Below are 18,227 nucleotides of genomic sequence, written 5' to 3'. Positions count from 1 at the left end.
ATATGTATATCTGGGGCTGATTTGTGTTGATGCTTGGCAGAAACCAACACAATTCTGTAAAGCAATTATCCTTCAATTAAAAAATAAATTTAAAATTAAAAAAAAATTAGAAGGATAACTTCATGGGAAAATATCCAGACTGGAAAACCAAGAAGTAAATAAGCTAAGTAGATTTATAAATAAGACAAAAGTTGTGTAGGAAATAGCCTCCAAAAGGGAATAGGCTCATACAATTTTCTCTCTCAAATTATTCTTTGGCTTTTAAAGAGTATGTAATTCTCATGGTACAGAAGCTATTGCAGAACAATGAAAATATAGAAAACGTTCTAACATTTTTAGAAATGAAGCTAGAATGATCTTGACACTAGACCTTTTAAGAAATGAATACTCTCAGTCAATTTTGGTTATTAACATAGATCTAGAAGAAAAGTTATACAAAATTGACGTGATATAAAAGCAGTAACACGCAGATACAAGAAAGGTAAGTTAGCTTGGGCGGAGGGTTCCCTGAGGGCTCTTTAGACCCTAAAAAGTGTCTGAGTAGCAGATGCTAAAGGGACTCCTGGGTAATCCAGTGAGTTGCAGAGACAGTCCAGGATTGCAAAAATTCAGGCCTGGGGGCACTGTGAAGGCTTGCTTGCAGACCCCAGACGGACAGAACCTCGGAGGCCCTCAGACACGTAATTGCCCAGGTCTTGCCTCACAGAGCCCTGACTCTTCTATCTCTAAAGACTTGACTGGTGTCAGTCTTACAGGAACTTTGGAAGAGCAAGCAAAGGGCTGCATTCTTGCGAAGGCGCGGTGCTCCATGTCCTTACCACCCCCTAGACCTGCCTCTGTGAGTTATGGGACCCTCCCAGAGGGACCCTGTGTGGGCTCCTGCTCAGGGCGGTGTTCTGCTGAGAAGCTCCTAAAGAGGCCCCAGTCATCTCCTTCTTCAGTGAGCGCCGGGGAGAAGGACCACCGAAGAATTCACTGCGGGGAGGACTCAAGAAGCAGGCGCCGCTGCAGCGGCTTCCAGGGTGTGCAGCTAGCTGCCCCAGCATCCGCGCCGGATCCCAATCGCTCCGCGTTAGTGAAACAGGCCGATGACCACGTATTCCCAATCATTCTCTGCCTTTACAGCATCTTGTCAGCTATCTTCCTTATATTAGTTTATGTTTAGAGTGAAATATACAGTGCCCTAAGGAATGAGTTACTTCCTGAAAATACCAGCACATGTTGGCTTGTTTGCTGCCCCAGATGACTACATATATTTTATTTTCAGCCTTCTCAAAATACCCCTGTGCTCTCTGTTTCTAGGACTGCTGTTACATCCCATGTGGAAAACAAGAAATAAAATGAAGATTTTTCACTGCAAGATGCAGTACTGGGTGTTTCCAGCATTTTTTGTGATTACTTATCTTTGCACCATTGTCCAGGGTCAAGGTATGGAAAACTTACATGGGGGTCTGGGAGTCTAGCCATGGTGGTTCTGATGATCGTTTTTTATTTTATTTGCCTTACTAGTACTTCACGGGTTCAGCTGTGTTTTTAGGCAGGGTCACGTGTTGGCTTTTTCTCAATTTTACCAGCTGTTTACATGGTAGGAATGTGGCACAACGTTGATGAAGTTACAGGTCACTAGCGGCTGAGCATATTAATTTTGCAGTAGATGGTTAAATAGCTCATGTTAATATACTTCTGAAATGTCATGCAAATTTAATAACGAAAGTCAAATTTGAAAAATCAATTCTATTAATAAGGAACTGCCTATGTGTCTCGATCATGCCTTGTCTCTTTAAAAGAGTGTCTACACAATATTTCTGCCACTTCATACCTGGTCCTTATTTTAACTCCTTTCTTTAAAACTGAATGCACAGTCTAAAGGTTACTAGGGGCCTGACAGACTCTGAATAGGTTCTATGCAAGGAAAAAAGAACCCTCTGGCATACCCCATGATAAATTTCCCTCAAATTTTAATTTCTCCTACTTATAGAACAAGAGTTCTCTAAATGCATTTAGGTAAAAAATGAGATAAAAGCTAAGGTCTTTTCTTGTTTGTTTGGGATTTTTGAAGATCACTTGAAAAATAAGCCAAATAATTTTCTGCTGTTTCAGTATCTTTTGCTGAAGTCATTTCTTTGAGATAGCACCCTGAACTGTGTTTTGAAAGGGGAGATACTCTTGCTGCCCACGTGGCTCCATTTCCATCACTCAGAGATTTCTGGTTGCAAATAAAGTAAACTTTCTCTGCCCAACTTAAGCAAAAAGTGTATTTACTGGTAGATAGTGAAGTGGTTCATCCAATAGTTAAATAAGCTTTGGAAAATGTAGGAATCCGGGAACACGCTGGATATAGTTTCTAGGAACTAGTGACCATTTGAGGGCATGTTTTTGGAATGAAATGTCAGAGCTGTTTTCCATCCTTCCATGGCTGGACACAAGTTTCAGATTCTTGGGAGAGTCTGCCTGACTGCTTTGAGTCATGTTCTCCCCGCTTCGCCAAGGGAGGATGGCTGACAGATAGCGCAGCCAAGGCTCCGTGCAGCGGGGAGGGCGTGCTGTTCCTTGGAAGAAAACCAAGGTGCTGTTGGAAATTCAGAAGGGAGGTGACTGTGGGTGGGGAGGAACAGAAGATCTTCATGTTAGTGTTCCTTGGTGAAAGGCAGTGTTTCAGGAGGGACTTCCCTGGTGGTAAAAATTAGTCTTTCAAGAAATTAACGAGACTATTCCATTAGAAAGAAACATAGATTGTCCCTTGCCAAAACAGCAAGATTTCAGCGGAGTTGAGTGGAAGTGAAAGGAAGGAAGGGAGGGAGGGAGGGCAGAAAATCAGTCCTTTAATGAACTGTCATGTTGTGAAATGAAATTTCCTAAGTACCTGATAACAGTGAGGCTCTTTTAGAATGAAATAAACATTCCTTTTCTGCCTTTGAGCTTTGATTTCTATGAGGATGATTGTGGTGAAAATCTTTAAAGAAAAATCTTCCCTCTCAAAAGAAATACAGCACAGCAAAATAAAAATATCCCTGTACTTTCAGCAACGAGCCTGACCCTGCAGTCAACAACTGGACGCTCCTTAGTCCCCCCTGGCAGTCCCCCTTTGGAATGAAGGTTGTATTTTCACAAATGTTGTAACTGGCCCTAGCTCACATAGAATGCCTGACGTCACTGTATGAAAGATGAGTTTGCTGGCTTACTCTGGGTTCTCAGCGTGTGCCAGAAATCAAGCTTTACATTTACTTTGTGTCTTTTTTAAGAGGAGTAAATTTTAACTGTTGAGTGGCGGCTGGAAGGAGGCTTGGCGGGAGTGGATCTATGTATATAGAGCTGACTCACTTTCTCGTATAGCACAAAGTTTTTCTGTTGTACAGAAACTAGCACAGCATTGCAAAGCAATTATACACCAAGGGGAAAAAAAGAGAGAGAAATAACACAGTCCCATCTACAACTGCATCAGAAAGAAAAAAATACCTTGAAATTAAAAAAAAAAGATTTAACTGACACAGATTAACTTTTGAGTCAAGTTCATGCCAGCATCTATATTTCTTACTGGAGTTAAGTACGTATACTTATTGAAGGGGCTCCTGAGTGCTTGCAGAAAGAAAACTCACGGCTCTGGTATTAAATATACTCACCTGTTCGGTCCGTGAGATGAGAACGGTGGCCTCTGCGCTGCGCTGGCCGTGTTCCTGTTGCCCTTTCTGCCCTTGCCGTGGTGGAAGTCCCAGTGCTGTCCAAACGTACAGTTGGAGCTGTCTTTGAAGCTCGAAGATTGACCTCATGCTGCTTTCTTTCTTTTCTTGCTTTTTTTCCCTAAAGGCAAAACCCTGAAGGAAATGTAAACTTTGTGTCTGACCAAGATCTCCTTTTAGTAACTGTGAGACTGTTTATGCATGCATGGGCAATAGACGGGTTCTGTTGATAAAAGAAAATGCCAATACTGCGTTTTGCTGGTAGTTGTAATGGGACCGTCATCGTGTAAACCGTTTGTAAGTTGTTTTTGAATGCTGATGGGTTGGGTTGTTATCTTTGCTTCACTTTTATTTCCTGGAATGGTTCAATGGAAGATATTGCCATTCTGGGCTCTGGAGCGCCATCCGTGATCTCTGGGCGTGATCTGGTATCTGCGTGCGGTCACCCTCATCACTTCTCCTGGAGGTTCAGAAGGTCAGCTGTTGACTAAAGATGTTGCAGGCTAAAAGCTTGCATTTAAAGGACAGTGGCCTGGGTAGAACATACTACAGAGATTTCTAACATTTAACCTAGGAATCCTGAGTGTGAGTTCTCTGCCCTCCTTGAGAAGTCGGGCAGGACGCCTGGGTGCAGATAGATCGGGCGATCCTTCGGGGACTGCCCAGACGGCAGCCTCCCCTCTGCTTGCGCTCTTCACTCGACGCTTCCCAGGCATGCCCGCCCCCGCCTCCTAAGCATTCATGCAAAACCTTGCAGTAAGCTCGGCCAACCATGTCCACCAGCCCACTGGCAAGGCTTGGCTCAGAAATTGCATGTACTGTTTAGCATTTAAAATTCTTATTTTTAATTTTCTTCTGTAAATAATAAGAATATATCTATAAATAGATTTTTCTCCCCAAGTTCCAGAGGAAGCAAACTAGTATCAGTTTCTCTGTTCATCCAAATTTAGGTTTAGCCAACCTTCTCTTGTAGCTCAGAATAGTAGTTCTTATGATAAATCCATACTTTCCCATAAGCTGGAGAAATGTAGATTCGTTCATGTCAAACTGAGAATGGGAAGCTAGTGTGTTTATTGCTTGACTAGCATTCTTTACTGAAATGTAGCAAAGGGCAAGTAGAAAGAGAACACTGCTCTTAAAGTTGTGTTCTTAGGTACTCACTGATTTCAGATGAGCGGAGAGCTTGATGAGGAGTAAATCGCCCATTCTTCTAGCTCAGTGAAGGGTGACTTCTTAATATAAATCTTCTCCTGAAGAAAAAGAGCATTTTGTTTGGGGTCAAAGGTGGTCATGAGCCAGTATGTGAACCTGGATGAATGTCTTAGCGTCTTCTTGCTCCCCTTGTGTATAAAATTGGGACAGTGATGTATTTTTGTGAGTATTAAATAAGCTTTAGAGATCATCCATTAGATGACGTAAGGCTGGATGGGAACAAACCTTTGTTGTACATATTACAGATTATGTCCATTGTTCTCTTTAACACTGTCGCTCATTCTGTGCCACCTTTTTAAGAACAAGGCTTTGAATGGAGCAATCACTTGCTCAAGGTTAGTCATCTAATAATTGACAGGACTGGGAACCAAACTAACATCTAAAGCCCGCATAATACTACATACCTATTGAAATGAGTGTTTCTTTCCTTCCCTGGACTCTGTTGTAAAGTGGGAAAGAAAGACCAGGCATAGAAGTAGGTAATAAGTGCTAACTTTTCTGTCAAGCATTAAATTTTCTTTTGTGACAAACTAATTTATATATTATACAGAAAAATCTTATGAAAGTATTTCTTTTGAAATTCTGGAACATTGATGTAGAGTTCCAAGAACATGTTTTGAAGTTTGAATGACTTACACAAAAAAAGCAGTATAGACCTTTTTAGTGAACTATTGGGAAAGATTGACCTTACTATAATATGTCTGTAATAGCCTTAAATTATCATATCATAAAAATTACTGAGTTAATGAAGTGGAAACCTAAAGGCATAAAACAGATCACGGTCTACCTAGATTACAACAGTTCATGTGTTCAGAGCAGAAACGTTCATCCTTGTAACATAATAAAGCTACTTTGCAAGGTTGGCTCCATTAAGCTAGACGAGGGTGTTACATTCTAACCCTAAATCACAGTTGTTTGCACAAGATCAGTTCAGTTCAGCTCAGTTCAGTCACTCATTCTTGTCTGACTCATTGCAACCCCATGGACCGCAGCATGCCAGGCCTCCCTGTCCATCACCAACTCCCAGAGTCCACCCAAACCCATGTCCATTGAGTCGGTGATGCCATCCAGCCATCTCATCCTCTGTCGTCCCCTTCTCCTCCTGCCCCCAATCCCTCCCAGCATCAGAGTCTTTTCCAATGAGTCAACTCTTCGCATGAGGTGGCCAAAGTACTGGAGCTTCAGCTTTAGCATCATTCCTTCCAAAGAAATCCCAGGGCTGATCTCCTTCAGAATGGACTGGTTGGATCTCCTTGCAGTCCAAGGGACTCTCAAGAGTTCAAAAGCATCAATTCTTCGGTGCTCAGCTTTCTTTGTAGTCCAACTCTCACATCCATACGTGACCACTGGAAAAAGTATACAAGATCAGTACTATTTGGCAAATGCTTACCTCTTGGGTCAGAAACAAATGCTCCTGGGTTTGTTATTTTGCAAACAGATCACTTCACTAACGGGCTGTAGAAAGAACGTGAAGTCTTGAGTATTGTGATTACGTTAGTTTGGCTTTTCAGTTTGACAGTGAAAGCTTAAAAGCGTCAACGTTTAAACAACTTTGTTTTTCCTTTTCAGTCCCTCCACCCACAAGGTTAAGATATAATGTGTTATCTCATGATAGTATCCAGATTTCATGGAAGGCTCCAAGAGGGAAATTTGGTGGATACAAACTTCTTGTGACTCCAGCTTCAGGTAAAAAAATCAACTGTGTTTTAGAGTATTAGCAACTTCTGGCGCACAGGAAACGAAAATGTATAGTGCTAAGTGTTGCTTTAATCTCACTTGAAAGACTTTTGTTTTATTTAATCTTTTGAGCTTGAAATCTTATCCTCTACTCAAGAAAATAATATTGCCTCGAATCTAAAGACTAGCTATGGGGCTCACCATAATTTTCATACTATCAAAAATCCTCACTACCTCTGTTTCAACATGGATGAATACTTTTGGTCTCTGGACACTTGAAAGTTACCTCCAGCGCTTGTGACCAGCTGAGTAAATCATGATTAATTATGTTGTTCTTTAGTCGAGTTATGTCCGACTCTTTTGCAACCCCATAGGTTATAGCCTGCCAGTCTCCTCTGTTCATGGAATTTTCTGGGCAAAAATACTGGAGTGGGTTGTCATTTCCTCCTCCAGGGGATCTTCTCCAGCCAGGAATCAAACCTGGGTCTCCTGAATCTTCTGTATTGGCAGGCAGATTCTTTACCATTGAGCCACCTACGATTAATTAGCTTAATAGAATATTGTTCAGCAATGATGCGTTAAGTTATAAACTCTAAGCAGACACAGCGGGCATAAATGACGCATTAAAGCAAGAAAAGCCGAAGTTAAACACACTTGCTGATCATGAGGATCAAATAGTTGTGTAAACCTTTTCACAGTTAGATTTTGGTTGTGTTTTTCCTTTCTCATTTCATGTTTTTGGTTTATAATCAACTGAAACAGCACACAGCACGTTGGGAACTACCTGGTGGTTAGGACGTGACGTTCTCGTTGCCAAGGCCCTGGGGTTCAATGCCTGGTCAGGGGACTAACTCCCTGCAAGCACGCAGCATGGCCAAAAAGCAAAGCAAAGAACCTCCAGGCTCGCAGAGGGCGGCTGCGGCGCGGGCGTCCTGGAGAGCCGCGCTCAAGCCCTCGCGCCTCCTTCTGGCTGGCCGCCGGGCGTCTCAGCGCCCCGGCTTCCTCTTCCGTGGGGCCTGCCGCAGTATTGGTGCCCGCGTCACGGGGCTGCCGCGAGGCTTGAAGCTCGAAACGTGGTCTGGGGACGGCAGCGAAGACAGATGCAGCATGTGGGGCCCGCAGCCTGCCCTTCGCGCTGGCACGTTCACGGGAAGGGCTGGTCGCGGGGACTAAACGGGCCGGAACGGAAGCGCCGCAGCGCGCGGCCGGCCCGGGGCTCAGTAAGCCTAAGCGTAGCGCAGAAGCTCCGCGGCGCGTCGCTCAGGCTCCCTTCTGCCCGTGAAATCCCGTTCCGCACAGTACGTAAATACTCAGTAACAGCCTGTTTGTGTAGCGTGTAGGTGTTCATATAAACGTAAGGTTTGCTCCTTCTGTTGGTGATAAAAATGGTCACACGGAGCCGGACTCCCTTCTGTTGGAGGCCTCATCCCAACGCATTTAAAGAGGAGGACATGCTCTATTACTTCTAAGTGGGGACATCTTACTCTGTAGTGGATTTAAAATCTCAAACAAACAGGCAGACGACATGTTTGGCTTCTTGCTTGGTCACTAGAAAGAAACCTTTCCTTATTAGCACGTGTTAGGCACAGCCTCCGTAGAATGACTCTGGTTCAGAAGACCCACGCTCTCCCCATGTTGACCCACGGAAGTTGACTCAGTCATGGAAGACCCCACGTGCCGTGGAGCAGCTGAGCCTCTGCGCCACGACTGCTGAGCCAGTGTCCTGCAGCTCCTGAAGCCCGCCCGCCCATGGCCTGTGCTCCACGGCACGATGTGTGCACGCGTGCTAAGCCACTTCAGGCGTGTCTGACTCTTTGTGACCCCATGGACTGTAGCCCCCCGGGCTCCTCTGTCCATGGGGTTCTCCAGGCAAGAACACTAGAGCGGGTTGCTGTGCCCTCCTCCAGGGGATCTTCCCAACCCGGGGATCAAACTCTTGTCTCCCCGAGTCTGTTATGTCTCTTGTGTCGGCAGGCCGGGTTCTTTACCAGTAGTGCCCCCTGGGAAGCCCCCGTAACAAGATAAGCCACCGCAGTGAGAAGCCCGATCACCACAGCTAGAGGAAGCCGCAAAAGCAGTGAAGACCCAGTGCAGCCAAGAATAAATAAACAAGTAAAATTAGTTTTTTTTAAAAAGAAATGACTTGGGTGGTTTTTGAACCAACCTCGGCCTCACCCCTCGGCCATCTCTGCTATAGTGTCTCCAAAAGCAGACCTCCCCTTCCTGCTCAGACACCCCAGTGACAAACAGAAACGGAGGAAGAAAGCAGATGGTTTCTCCATGAAGACTGGGTTTATTTTCCATGGCGACCCAGCGTCCATACTGCCGTGACCCAAGCCAGTAAGACAGTCTTGACACTCTCGTATCGACATGATCAAACCTAAAGTAAATGGAGTAAATAAAAGGAGTCATAAATGCATCTAGACGCAGGATGTTTGTAGCTGTTTTAACACTAGGAGATGAGCTCCGTGCATTGTTTATACCAGTCTTTCCCAAAGCACTTTCCATGATCTTTAGCAGGATGTGATAGCTGTTATATAATCAAATGGTTTAATGGTCAGATAAATTTGAAGAGTGCCATTCTAAGCAGAGCTGAAGCTTTTTTATTACAGGATTCTCAAAGTCTTTAAAATAGTATACTGTGTGCCTCTCAGGGAGGAATTCTAGTACACAGTTTTTCTAAGGCACTTTTTTTTTCTTCTTAGTGAAACACATAGTGAAAGATTCATCTGATGCACTTTGTCAAGAATGAGTTTTAAATGATAGGTGTTTCTGAAACCAAGTTTAGCCTCTTGGACATAAACGCATGTATGGAGGTGGGGTTTGGCAGGAGACAGGCTCAGCTCTGCCTTACAGTGGTGGGCAGCAGAGGTGATAGGATCATCGTTTTTCAGATTTAACATAACTAATTTTATTTTATCGAGTGCCAAGTCACTTTAGTTGTGTCCGACTCTTTGTGACCCTATGGACTGCGGCCCTCCAGGCTCCCCTGTCCACGGGATTCTCCGGGCGAGAATGCTGGAGGGAGTTGCCATGCCCTCCTCCCCGGGATCTTCCTGACCCAGGGACTGAACCCGCCTCTCCTCCTCTCCCGCATCAGCAGGCGGGTTCTTTACCGCTAGAGCTACCTGTGATTAAAATGCACTGTAGCCTGTGTTATACTTGATTAATTCAGCAAGTTCCTGGCCCTTTTGCTGCTGCTGCTAGAGGAGCAGTTTTAGGTTAATTTCCTTTTCTCAGGCAGTAACCACTGCCAGAAATAGAGAAGAATGCATGTCTGGAGCTTTGCTTTCAAGTTGATACTGAATCACTAGCATTTTCAGCCAAACTTAGAGGTCAGTCTGGTTTGATGGAGAGACCATGGGAGTTTGGGATCTTTTCCAGAAAGAAGCTAACTTTTAAGTAGCCAGACGAGGAGTGGTTCCTTCAGCATGCTGAGCCAGTGATGCTCAGATTCAGGGTAATTCAGCCGCTAATAATGCTTCAGAGATGCTTTGACTCGCTTTGGAGAGGCCCTAGGGAACGTGCCAGGGTCGGTGACTGCGTTCAGCCCGTCCGTGTCCTCGCCTTCGCTTTCAGGTGGCCTTCTTTCCTTGCAGAGTGTGTCTGACGTTCAGGGCTGACTGTCTTCCGATCTCAGGCCATGGCTTTCCCTAGCGTATCAAAGCAGTAGTGCATATGCGAAAGATGTTTGTGAATGTGTTTCACCTACTTTATTTTATTTTATTTTTGGTTTCACCTACTTTAGACAACTGTTTAAGTTGTCTAATGCAGAGAGTATAACTGGAAATGAGGATGGAAATTATACGAAAAAGAAGTATTATGCCATACTCACCATTAAACCTGTTTTTAAATATCTTCACCTTTAAAATCTAGATTTCTGGTTAACGAAATTTCTTAACGGACACAGTTAATGTACTTCTTAGAACTGATTTATCTTTCTGTTTTATTTTAGGTGGAAAAACCAATCAATTGAATCTCCAGAACACTGCAACGAAAGCAATTATTCAAGGTCTTATGCCGGACCAGAATTACACGGTTCAGATTATTGCATACAATAAAGACAAAGAAAGCAAGCCAGCCCAAGGCCAGTTCCGAAGTACGTATTTGCAGAATAGAGTGCTGCCCTGGGACTCGGTTCCAGGGCTGAGTCCAAGTCCGTGGTACATGTTGTGCCGGGTTGGCCCTGGATTGTTTGGATCTGACCCGACCTTAGGAGGCCCTCAGTCCAGCCCCCCGGGGCTCCTTCTGTCTCCGGTGCGCTCCTGTCGCTTGCTCTGCCCCTTTCCCTGCACGGCTGCTCGTCCTTTCAGGCTCAGTTTACATTCTTTTTATTGGAACATGGTTGCTTTACAATGCTGTGCTACTTTCTGCTCTGCAGCAGAGTGCATCAGCTGTGCGCATACACAGACCCCTCTTCCGTGGGGCTCCTCCCCGTCAGGTCACCGCAGCGCAGTGAGCAGAGCCCCCCGTGTGCAGGGCAGGTTCTCACGAGGTGTCTGCTTCACATGTGTGTGCAATGGCGCCCACTCCAGTGCTCCTGCCTGGAGAATCCCACGGGTGGAGGAGCCTGGTGGGCCGCAGTCCATGGGGTCGCTAAGAGCCAGACACGACTGAGCGACTTCACTTTCACTTTTCCCTTTCATGCATTGGAGTAGGAAATGGCAACCCCCACTCCAGTCCTCCTGCCTGGAAAATCCCATGGACGGAGGAGCCTGGTGGGCTGCGGTCCATGGGGTCACTAAGAGTCGGACACGACTGAGCAACTTCACTTTCACTTTTCACTTTCATGCACTGGAGAAGGAAATGGCAACCCACTCCAGTGTTCTTGCCTGGAGAATCCCAGGGACGGGGGAGCCTGGTGGGCTGCTGTCTATGGGGTCGCACAGAGTCGGACACGACTGAAGCGACTTAGCAGCAGCAGCAGCAGCAGCACGCAATTGCTCAGTTGTGTCTGACTCTTCGTGACCCCGTGGACTGTAGCCCGCCAGGCTTCTTGGTCCATGGGATTCTCCAGGCAGGAACACTGGAGTGGGCTGCTGTTTCCTCCCCCAGGGATCTTCCCGACCCAGGGATCGAACCTGCATGTCGTGTGTCTCCTGCATTGGCAGGCGGATTCTTTACCGCCGTGCCACCTGGGAAGCCCGTTACACACGTTAATCCCAGGCTCGCAGCTGCTCCCACCCTCCTTTCCCCACTTGGTGCCCATATGTTTGCTCTGTGTCTCTTTCTGCTTCGCAAATAGGTTCGTTTGCACCATTCTTCTAGAGGCACACGTGCGTGAGTATGCGGCACTCGCTCTATGTCACTTCGCTCTGCATGGCAGTCTCTACGTCCGTGCACGTCTGTGCTCATGGTGCAGCCTCGCTCCTCATGGCTGGGTGGCCTTCCCTTGCGCGTGTGAGCCTCCTCTCCGTCCACTCCTCTGCTGATGGACGTGCAGGTCGCTTTTGTGTCCTGGCTACTGTAAGTCGTGCTGCAGTGAACAGTGAGGTGATGTGTCTTTGGAGTTATGGTTTTCAGTATGGAAGTGCCTTAAAAAATTAAAAATGGATCTGCTGTATGACTCAGCAATCCCACTCCTGGGCAGATACCCAGAGAAAACCATAATTCCTTAAGTGTTGGTTTTTAAATCCTCTCCCTGACACTGTCCCTGAGCCTTATCCAGAGATATCAGCTACCAGTACATAATAGCTGCTCAGTAAATGCTTTTAGGACTCCGTGGAAGAAGGTGCTGTCTCTGCTGCAGGAGTGGTCTGGAAAGAGAGTGGATGGGCGATGTTTTCATATCTGAGTCAGCTCTCAGATACTGAGTTGGTCAAAGGACTGGTGTCCGGAGACACGCTAAGCAGAGGGGAACGCTCTGAGGCGGCCCCATCCATGATGGCCCTGTTCTCTTCGGAAGCTTTTCCTTATGTTGAATTTAAAAGTTATCTGCAGAGGTCGTGATTCGTTTGCCTTTCAGGAGATGTTCGTTCATTCACTAAGTTTTTTTTTGTCACTTAAGTGTATATTGCACGGCTACTAAGTGCCAGGCCCTATTCTAGGCACTGGGAACATGACGCATCCCTGTCCCCAGGACCTTATAGTCTAGGGACCAGAGATCACAGCAGCCCCTCTTCCTGGAGGCGTCTTGTCTGGTGTGTGGGCCGAGCTCTGTGTACCGTGCATGTGAGCAGGACAGGTCGGTCCTGGTTAACTTCCTCTGTCACTTCATTATTAAGACAGACTCCTTAAAACACCCCCAGCTCAACATTAAGTACAATTTTTAACCTAAAAAATTGACAGAATTGTAAAATCAACCCCCGAATACCCATCAGTGGCTTCGACAACTAACCATTTGTGGTCAGTCTTGTCAGTCTATAACCCGACAGCCCCCTCTCTCGTATGATTTTGATGTAAATCCCAGACATCATGTCAGACAACAGTAGCTTATTTTTAAATTTGTTTTAATTGGAGGATAATTGCTTTGTGATGTTGTGTTGGTTTCTGCCGTGCAGCGGTGTGCATCAGCCGTACACACGTCCCCGTCTGAACCTCCCTCCCACGCCCAGCCCGTCCCACCCCTCTGCGTGGTCGCGGAGCGCCGGGCGGAGCTCCCCGGGTCACACGCAGCTTCCCAGCTGTGCTACGTGTGGGGATGCGTGCGTTCCGATGCCGTTCTCTCAGCCTGTCTCACCCTCTCCTTCCCCTACTGTGTCCACACGTCTGGACTCTGAGTCTGCAGCTCCATGCTTGCCGCTGCAAATAGGTTCAGCAGAAAAGGTTTCTAGGTTCCATATATGTGTTAATGTTCAATATTTTTCTCTTTCTGACTCACTTCCACTTTGTACAACAGGTCGTAGGTTCATCCGCCTCACTAAAACTGACTCAAACGTGCTCCTTTTTATGGCTGAGTAATATTCCATTGTATGTATATGTGCCATGACTTCTTTGTCCATTCATCTGCCGATGAACACTTAGGTTGCCTGCATGTCCTAGATATAGTAAATTGTGCTGCAGTGAACACCGGGGTGCCTGTGTCTTTTTGAACTATGGTTTCCTTAGGATATATGTCCAGTAGTGGGACTGCCAGGTCATATAGTAGTTTTATTCCTAGTTTTTAAAGAAAAATCTCCTTACTGTTCTCCATGGTGGCTGTATCAGTTTACATTCCTACCAACAGAGCAAGGTGGTCCCCTTTTCTCCACTCATTGTTTGTAGACTCTTTGATGAGGGCCATTCTGACCGGTGTGACATGATACCTCAGTAGTTTTGATTTGTGTTTCTCTAATAATGGGCAATGTTCAACTAACAGTAGCTTTTTAAAGGGTTAATCCACAAACCGTGGAGCCCGTGGGTTCTAGACTCTATGTTTATCAGTGTTCTTTGTGGATTTTTCTATCCCCCTTCCTTTTCTTCTTTCTCTTCTAAATAACATTTTATAAGTTGTATTTTGTGATTTTTTTCTTAAAAAAAAAAAAAACAACAAAACTCTATTAACCTGCTACCTCTTGAAACTTCTGAACAAGGACATTTGGCCAATCCACCTGTCAGCAGGACATACAGCTGTCTTAAAATGTTACATTCTTTTGAGGTTCACATGTCTGAAAGCTCTGGGAAAGGGTTTCGTGTTATTTTCACTATAAATCAGCCTCTGTCTCATTTTATTGGCACTGTGCTTCAGTCTCTGGCCTGACATTCCAACGTGAGTAAGGGAAATAACTTTCCTTTAACGTTTGTGAGAAGCAGGAAAAAGGACAAAGAGAAACGATCCATTTCACTTCAGTCTTAAGGTTTAGAACGATCGACGATGGCAGATATTCCACGGACTTGGCAGCATGAGCATGCTGCTGCTGCTGCTCAGTCGCTTCAGCCGTGTCCGACTCTGTGCGACCCCTTAGACGGCAGCATATAAGCAGCCTTAAAAAGCTTTGTTGATAGCTGTTTCCTCAGAACATTTAAAAGGAAATGCATTTGCTTTCAGCTTGCTTAGCTCTGCTGAAATAATCTTAGTGAAACCATCTAGTTGCTTAGTTAGATAAATTGTATGAAGCATATATATATATATATATATACTTGGGTGGGAGCGTGCTTCCCAGGTGGTGCCAGTGGTAAAGAGCCCGCCTACCGATGCAGGAGACGTAAGAGTTGCGGCTTTGATCCCTGGGTTGGGATCCCCTGGGGAAGGAAATGGCCACCCACTCCAGTACTCTTACCTGGAAAATCCCATGGACAGAGGAGCCTGACAGGCTGCAGTCCATGGGGTTGCAAAGAGTTGGATACAACTGAAGTGACTTAGCACACATACAGGCATATATATATATATTTCAACTTTGTTATTTTTATTGGCAATATAGAGAGCTTGCTGCTGCTGCTGCTAAGTCGCTTCAGTCGTGTCCGACTCTGTGCGACCCCATAGACGGCAGCCCACCAGACTTCCCCGCCCCTGGGATTCTCCAGGCAAGAACACTGGAGTGGGTTGCCATTTCCTTCTCCAATGCATGAAAGTGAAAAGTGAAAGTGAAGTCGCTCAGTCGTGCCCGACTCTTAGCAACCCCATGGACTGCAGCCCACCAGGCTCCTCCATCCACGGGATTTTCCAGGCAAGAGGACTGGAGTAGGGTGCCATTGCCTTCTCCATAGAGAGCTTAGTTCTTCCCAAATAACGTTTTATAGGATGAGATTAAAATAACTTTGTTTGGAAGGCTTCCTTTCCCACTTTGCATTTCAGTTATGTGTTGGCTTCCTGTGAGGGGGAGCTAAACGCTGGCCTCCTCCCTGGAACCCTTTCATGCTTGGGTCCAGGAAGGTGAGAGTCCAGAAAAGCCCTGTGGATGTGGGTTTGAAATTAGTATAGGGATTCAAGTTCTTCATAAGTCAGCCTTCTGATACGCAGGGAAAATAAGTAACAGTCTTTGGATTTTCAGGTGCGTGTATTTGGGCCTTTAAGTAGTTAAAGCAGTTTAACGACTTCTGCAGATGGGGAGATGATCTGTGCCTATTACTATGTACATTAACTCCCATCAGCACACAGTAGGGCTTGTTGGTTGTTGTTGTGATTAATCCTGCTTTGCTCTTGACAGTCTGTTTTCTAATTGATTTTGCCTCCTCCCTGAGCAGCTTGGTGTGACCCATGTGTTACATCTTATGTGTGACCTAATAACCCAGTTCAAAATGACTTATTGCTTCTTTCTCCCCCTTGTTCATCTGTAGATGGATTTTGGCCTATTTTGGCAAACATTTTTTTGGCCACTATTTTTCTCTTTGAAACTAATTTTGCTAATCTCTGCCTGCAAAATCTTGCTCATATTTCAAAGTTTGGCCCAAATGTCACCTTCCTGGTGAAATTTCCCAAGTCTCCACTTTTGCAATTTTTCTTTCCCAGACCTATTTCTACTCTAGCACAACTCTCCTCCCACCAGAGCTGCAGACTTATGTTCTTTTAGGGAATGTAAGCCGTCTGAGGTCATGGCCTATGTGTGGGTGGGGTTGAAGATGTGGATTTGGAAGTCATCCAAGGAGAGGGGAGATAAAATTGTAGGTGGGGTATGCAGAGATATGAGGCAAATGTTGTTTATGATTCTGTTTCAGGAATGGAAGCAGAAAAATGTTCCAAAGAATGAGAATGTAAACGGGGGCTGAGAGGAACATGAAAAAACCCAGGATAAGGCTTTTGTAAAAATTGAGAAAGAAAAGAATTTAAAGGAAGGGGTGTTCCAAAGTGGTTAACCCTTATAAAGAAATCAGAAGATGAGGTCTAAAAAATGGATTTAGAAAATTAGAACATCAGTGGAAATAGAAGGATTAAGGCAGCTTGTATTTATTATGATTTTTAATCGTGGAATTTAATCTCAAGTACCAGAAAGCCAAGAAAGGCTTCTGAGGGAAGGAATCATAGGCAAGTGGTAAGTCTCAAGCCTTTTTAGTGGTGGGAAGCCCATAGAAAGAGGAGGAAGAAGAGATGATGAAGGCAGGATTCACGGAGTGAGCCTGGAGAAGGCAGGGAGGATGGTCCAGAAAACCGCTGCTCACCCTGCAGAGCTCACCCTCCAGCGCGGTTGCTGATCCCCATGAAGTGAACGCAGTGATTAGGCGGAACATCTTGCCATGAGATCGCCTCTTCCATTTCACAGGGAGTTCCATTTGTGCACGTGCTGTTGCCATTCAGTGGTGACTCAGGGGCTTCCCTGGTGGCTTAGACAGTAAAGAGTCCGCCTGCAACGCGGAAGAGCTGGGTTCGATCCCTGGGTGGGGAAGATCCCTGGAGAAGGGAATGACTACCCACTCCAGTATTCTTGTCTGGAGAATTCCATGGACAGAGGAGCCTGGGCCGTAGTCCATAGGGTTGTAAAAAGTCAGACATGGCCAAGCAACTAATACTAACTAACAAATAACTTAAGGCGCCAAACCATAGCGAGAAAGCTGCCATGGAGAGAAGTAAAGCTAGTGGGGCAGACTGGATCGAATGTATCCAAGGCCCAAGCGCCATTCTGGGTCCTGAATTTCTCATAATGGAAGGGATGAACAAGTACTACTTTTTATTAGTAGGGAAGTTTTTTTTAAGTTTGAAAGAAAATCTTTATGGAGTTCTCCATCTTTTATTGCAGATAGACCAACTTCAAATGAGGGTATATGTGGCTAAGACCTTTCTAGAACAGGGGCCACTCACAGGCCTCCTAGAAATCTGAAGACATGGCTTAAACCCTATGCCAGCACTGTCTGATTTTATAGATACGTTTTAGCTCCTTAGCCTGCTGGTCCTTCATTCCATCATGTCTGAAATGGGGCTAATCTTGCGACTTTATGTTATATAGGATTAAATTTGATACATCTGCCTGTAGTGAATACTTGACCGAAGTAAATTTTAAGTGACTTCTATGCTTTCCCATGACAAGACTGAAAAGAATAGCAGCTCCAGTCTTCTAGAATGAGATTCTACTATGTAGCTAATTTCTACTTAAAGCTCTTAATACTTGCAAGGAGTTTAGTAAAAGCTCATTGAATGTTTTCTTTTAGATTTTAACCTAACACGTTGCTGTATTTTTACTTTTCTTCCAGTTAAAGATTTAGAAAAAAGAAAGGAGCCAAAACCCAGAGTCAAAGTTGTGGACAAAGGAAGCGAGAATAAACCATCTGGACCCGAGGAAGGTCAGATCTCATTTCTGCTTGCTTGTTGGGGAGGGTGGGCTGTCCTCGGAGCGCAGGCGCTGTGCGCTCGGCCCTGCTGCCTCGGAGGCGCGCGGATCCCCTGTGAACCAAGCGTCAGCACCCCCCCTTGCTTTCCCGTATTTAATACACCGCTAAGTCCTAGTGAAGCCATTTTCTATTGAAATACCGACAGAATCTGTTCATTTCTTTCCGTGTCTATTGCCAATACGCCGCTAAGCTCCCCTTTCTTTCCTGGTGCATAGTATTTAACAAGATCTCAATTTGCTCTCTGCCCAGAGGTTAGAGCAATCCTTGCAAAAAAAAATCCAACTCCGTATTTCACCCCCAACCCTGCCGGCCCCTGCTCTGCACCCACCTCCCCGGCCCACATACCTTGAACCCCTTCCTGGCTTCAGTGACCTCGGATGCAAGCCAGACCCTAACAGGACCTTCAGGACGCCTCAGTTTCGTGACCTCCTGCCTTCCCTGCTTCTTCATCTGACAGCTCACTCTTTAATGTTCAACATTTCC

General features: G+C 45.5%; 1 protein-coding gene across 4 annotated transcripts in view; it reads left to right on the top strand.

Moving 5' to 3' along the window:
* The window catches only part of COL14A1 (collagen type XIV alpha 1 chain), a 227,420-nt gene that overhangs the window by 14,615 nt on the left and 194,578 nt on the right, over positions 1 to 18,227 (top strand). For all 4 annotated transcript variants that reach the window (XM_018058141.1, XM_018058140.1, XM_018058142.1 and 1 more), the window contains exons 2-5: positions 1,303 to 1,428; positions 6,459 to 6,575; positions 10,522 to 10,665; positions 17,607 to 17,696. In XM_018058141.1, the coding sequence (XP_017913630.1) occupies positions 1,320 to 1,428; positions 6,459 to 6,575; positions 10,522 to 10,665; positions 17,607 to 17,696 (460 nt within the window). In that variant the 5' untranslated portion in view covers positions 1,303 to 1,319. The remainder of the gene's footprint in view (positions 1 to 1,302; positions 1,429 to 6,458; positions 6,576 to 10,521; positions 10,666 to 17,606; positions 17,697 to 18,227) is intronic.

This window comes from Capra hircus, chromosome 14, assembly GCF_001704415.2.
Source record: "Capra hircus breed San Clemente chromosome 14, ASM170441v1, whole genome shotgun sequence".
In the NCBI taxonomy this organism is placed as follows: Eukaryota; Metazoa; Chordata; class Mammalia; order Artiodactyla; family Bovidae; genus Capra; species Capra hircus.
Note: the sequence above shows the minus strand (reverse complement) of the source record. Positions and strands in the feature narration are given on the sequence as shown.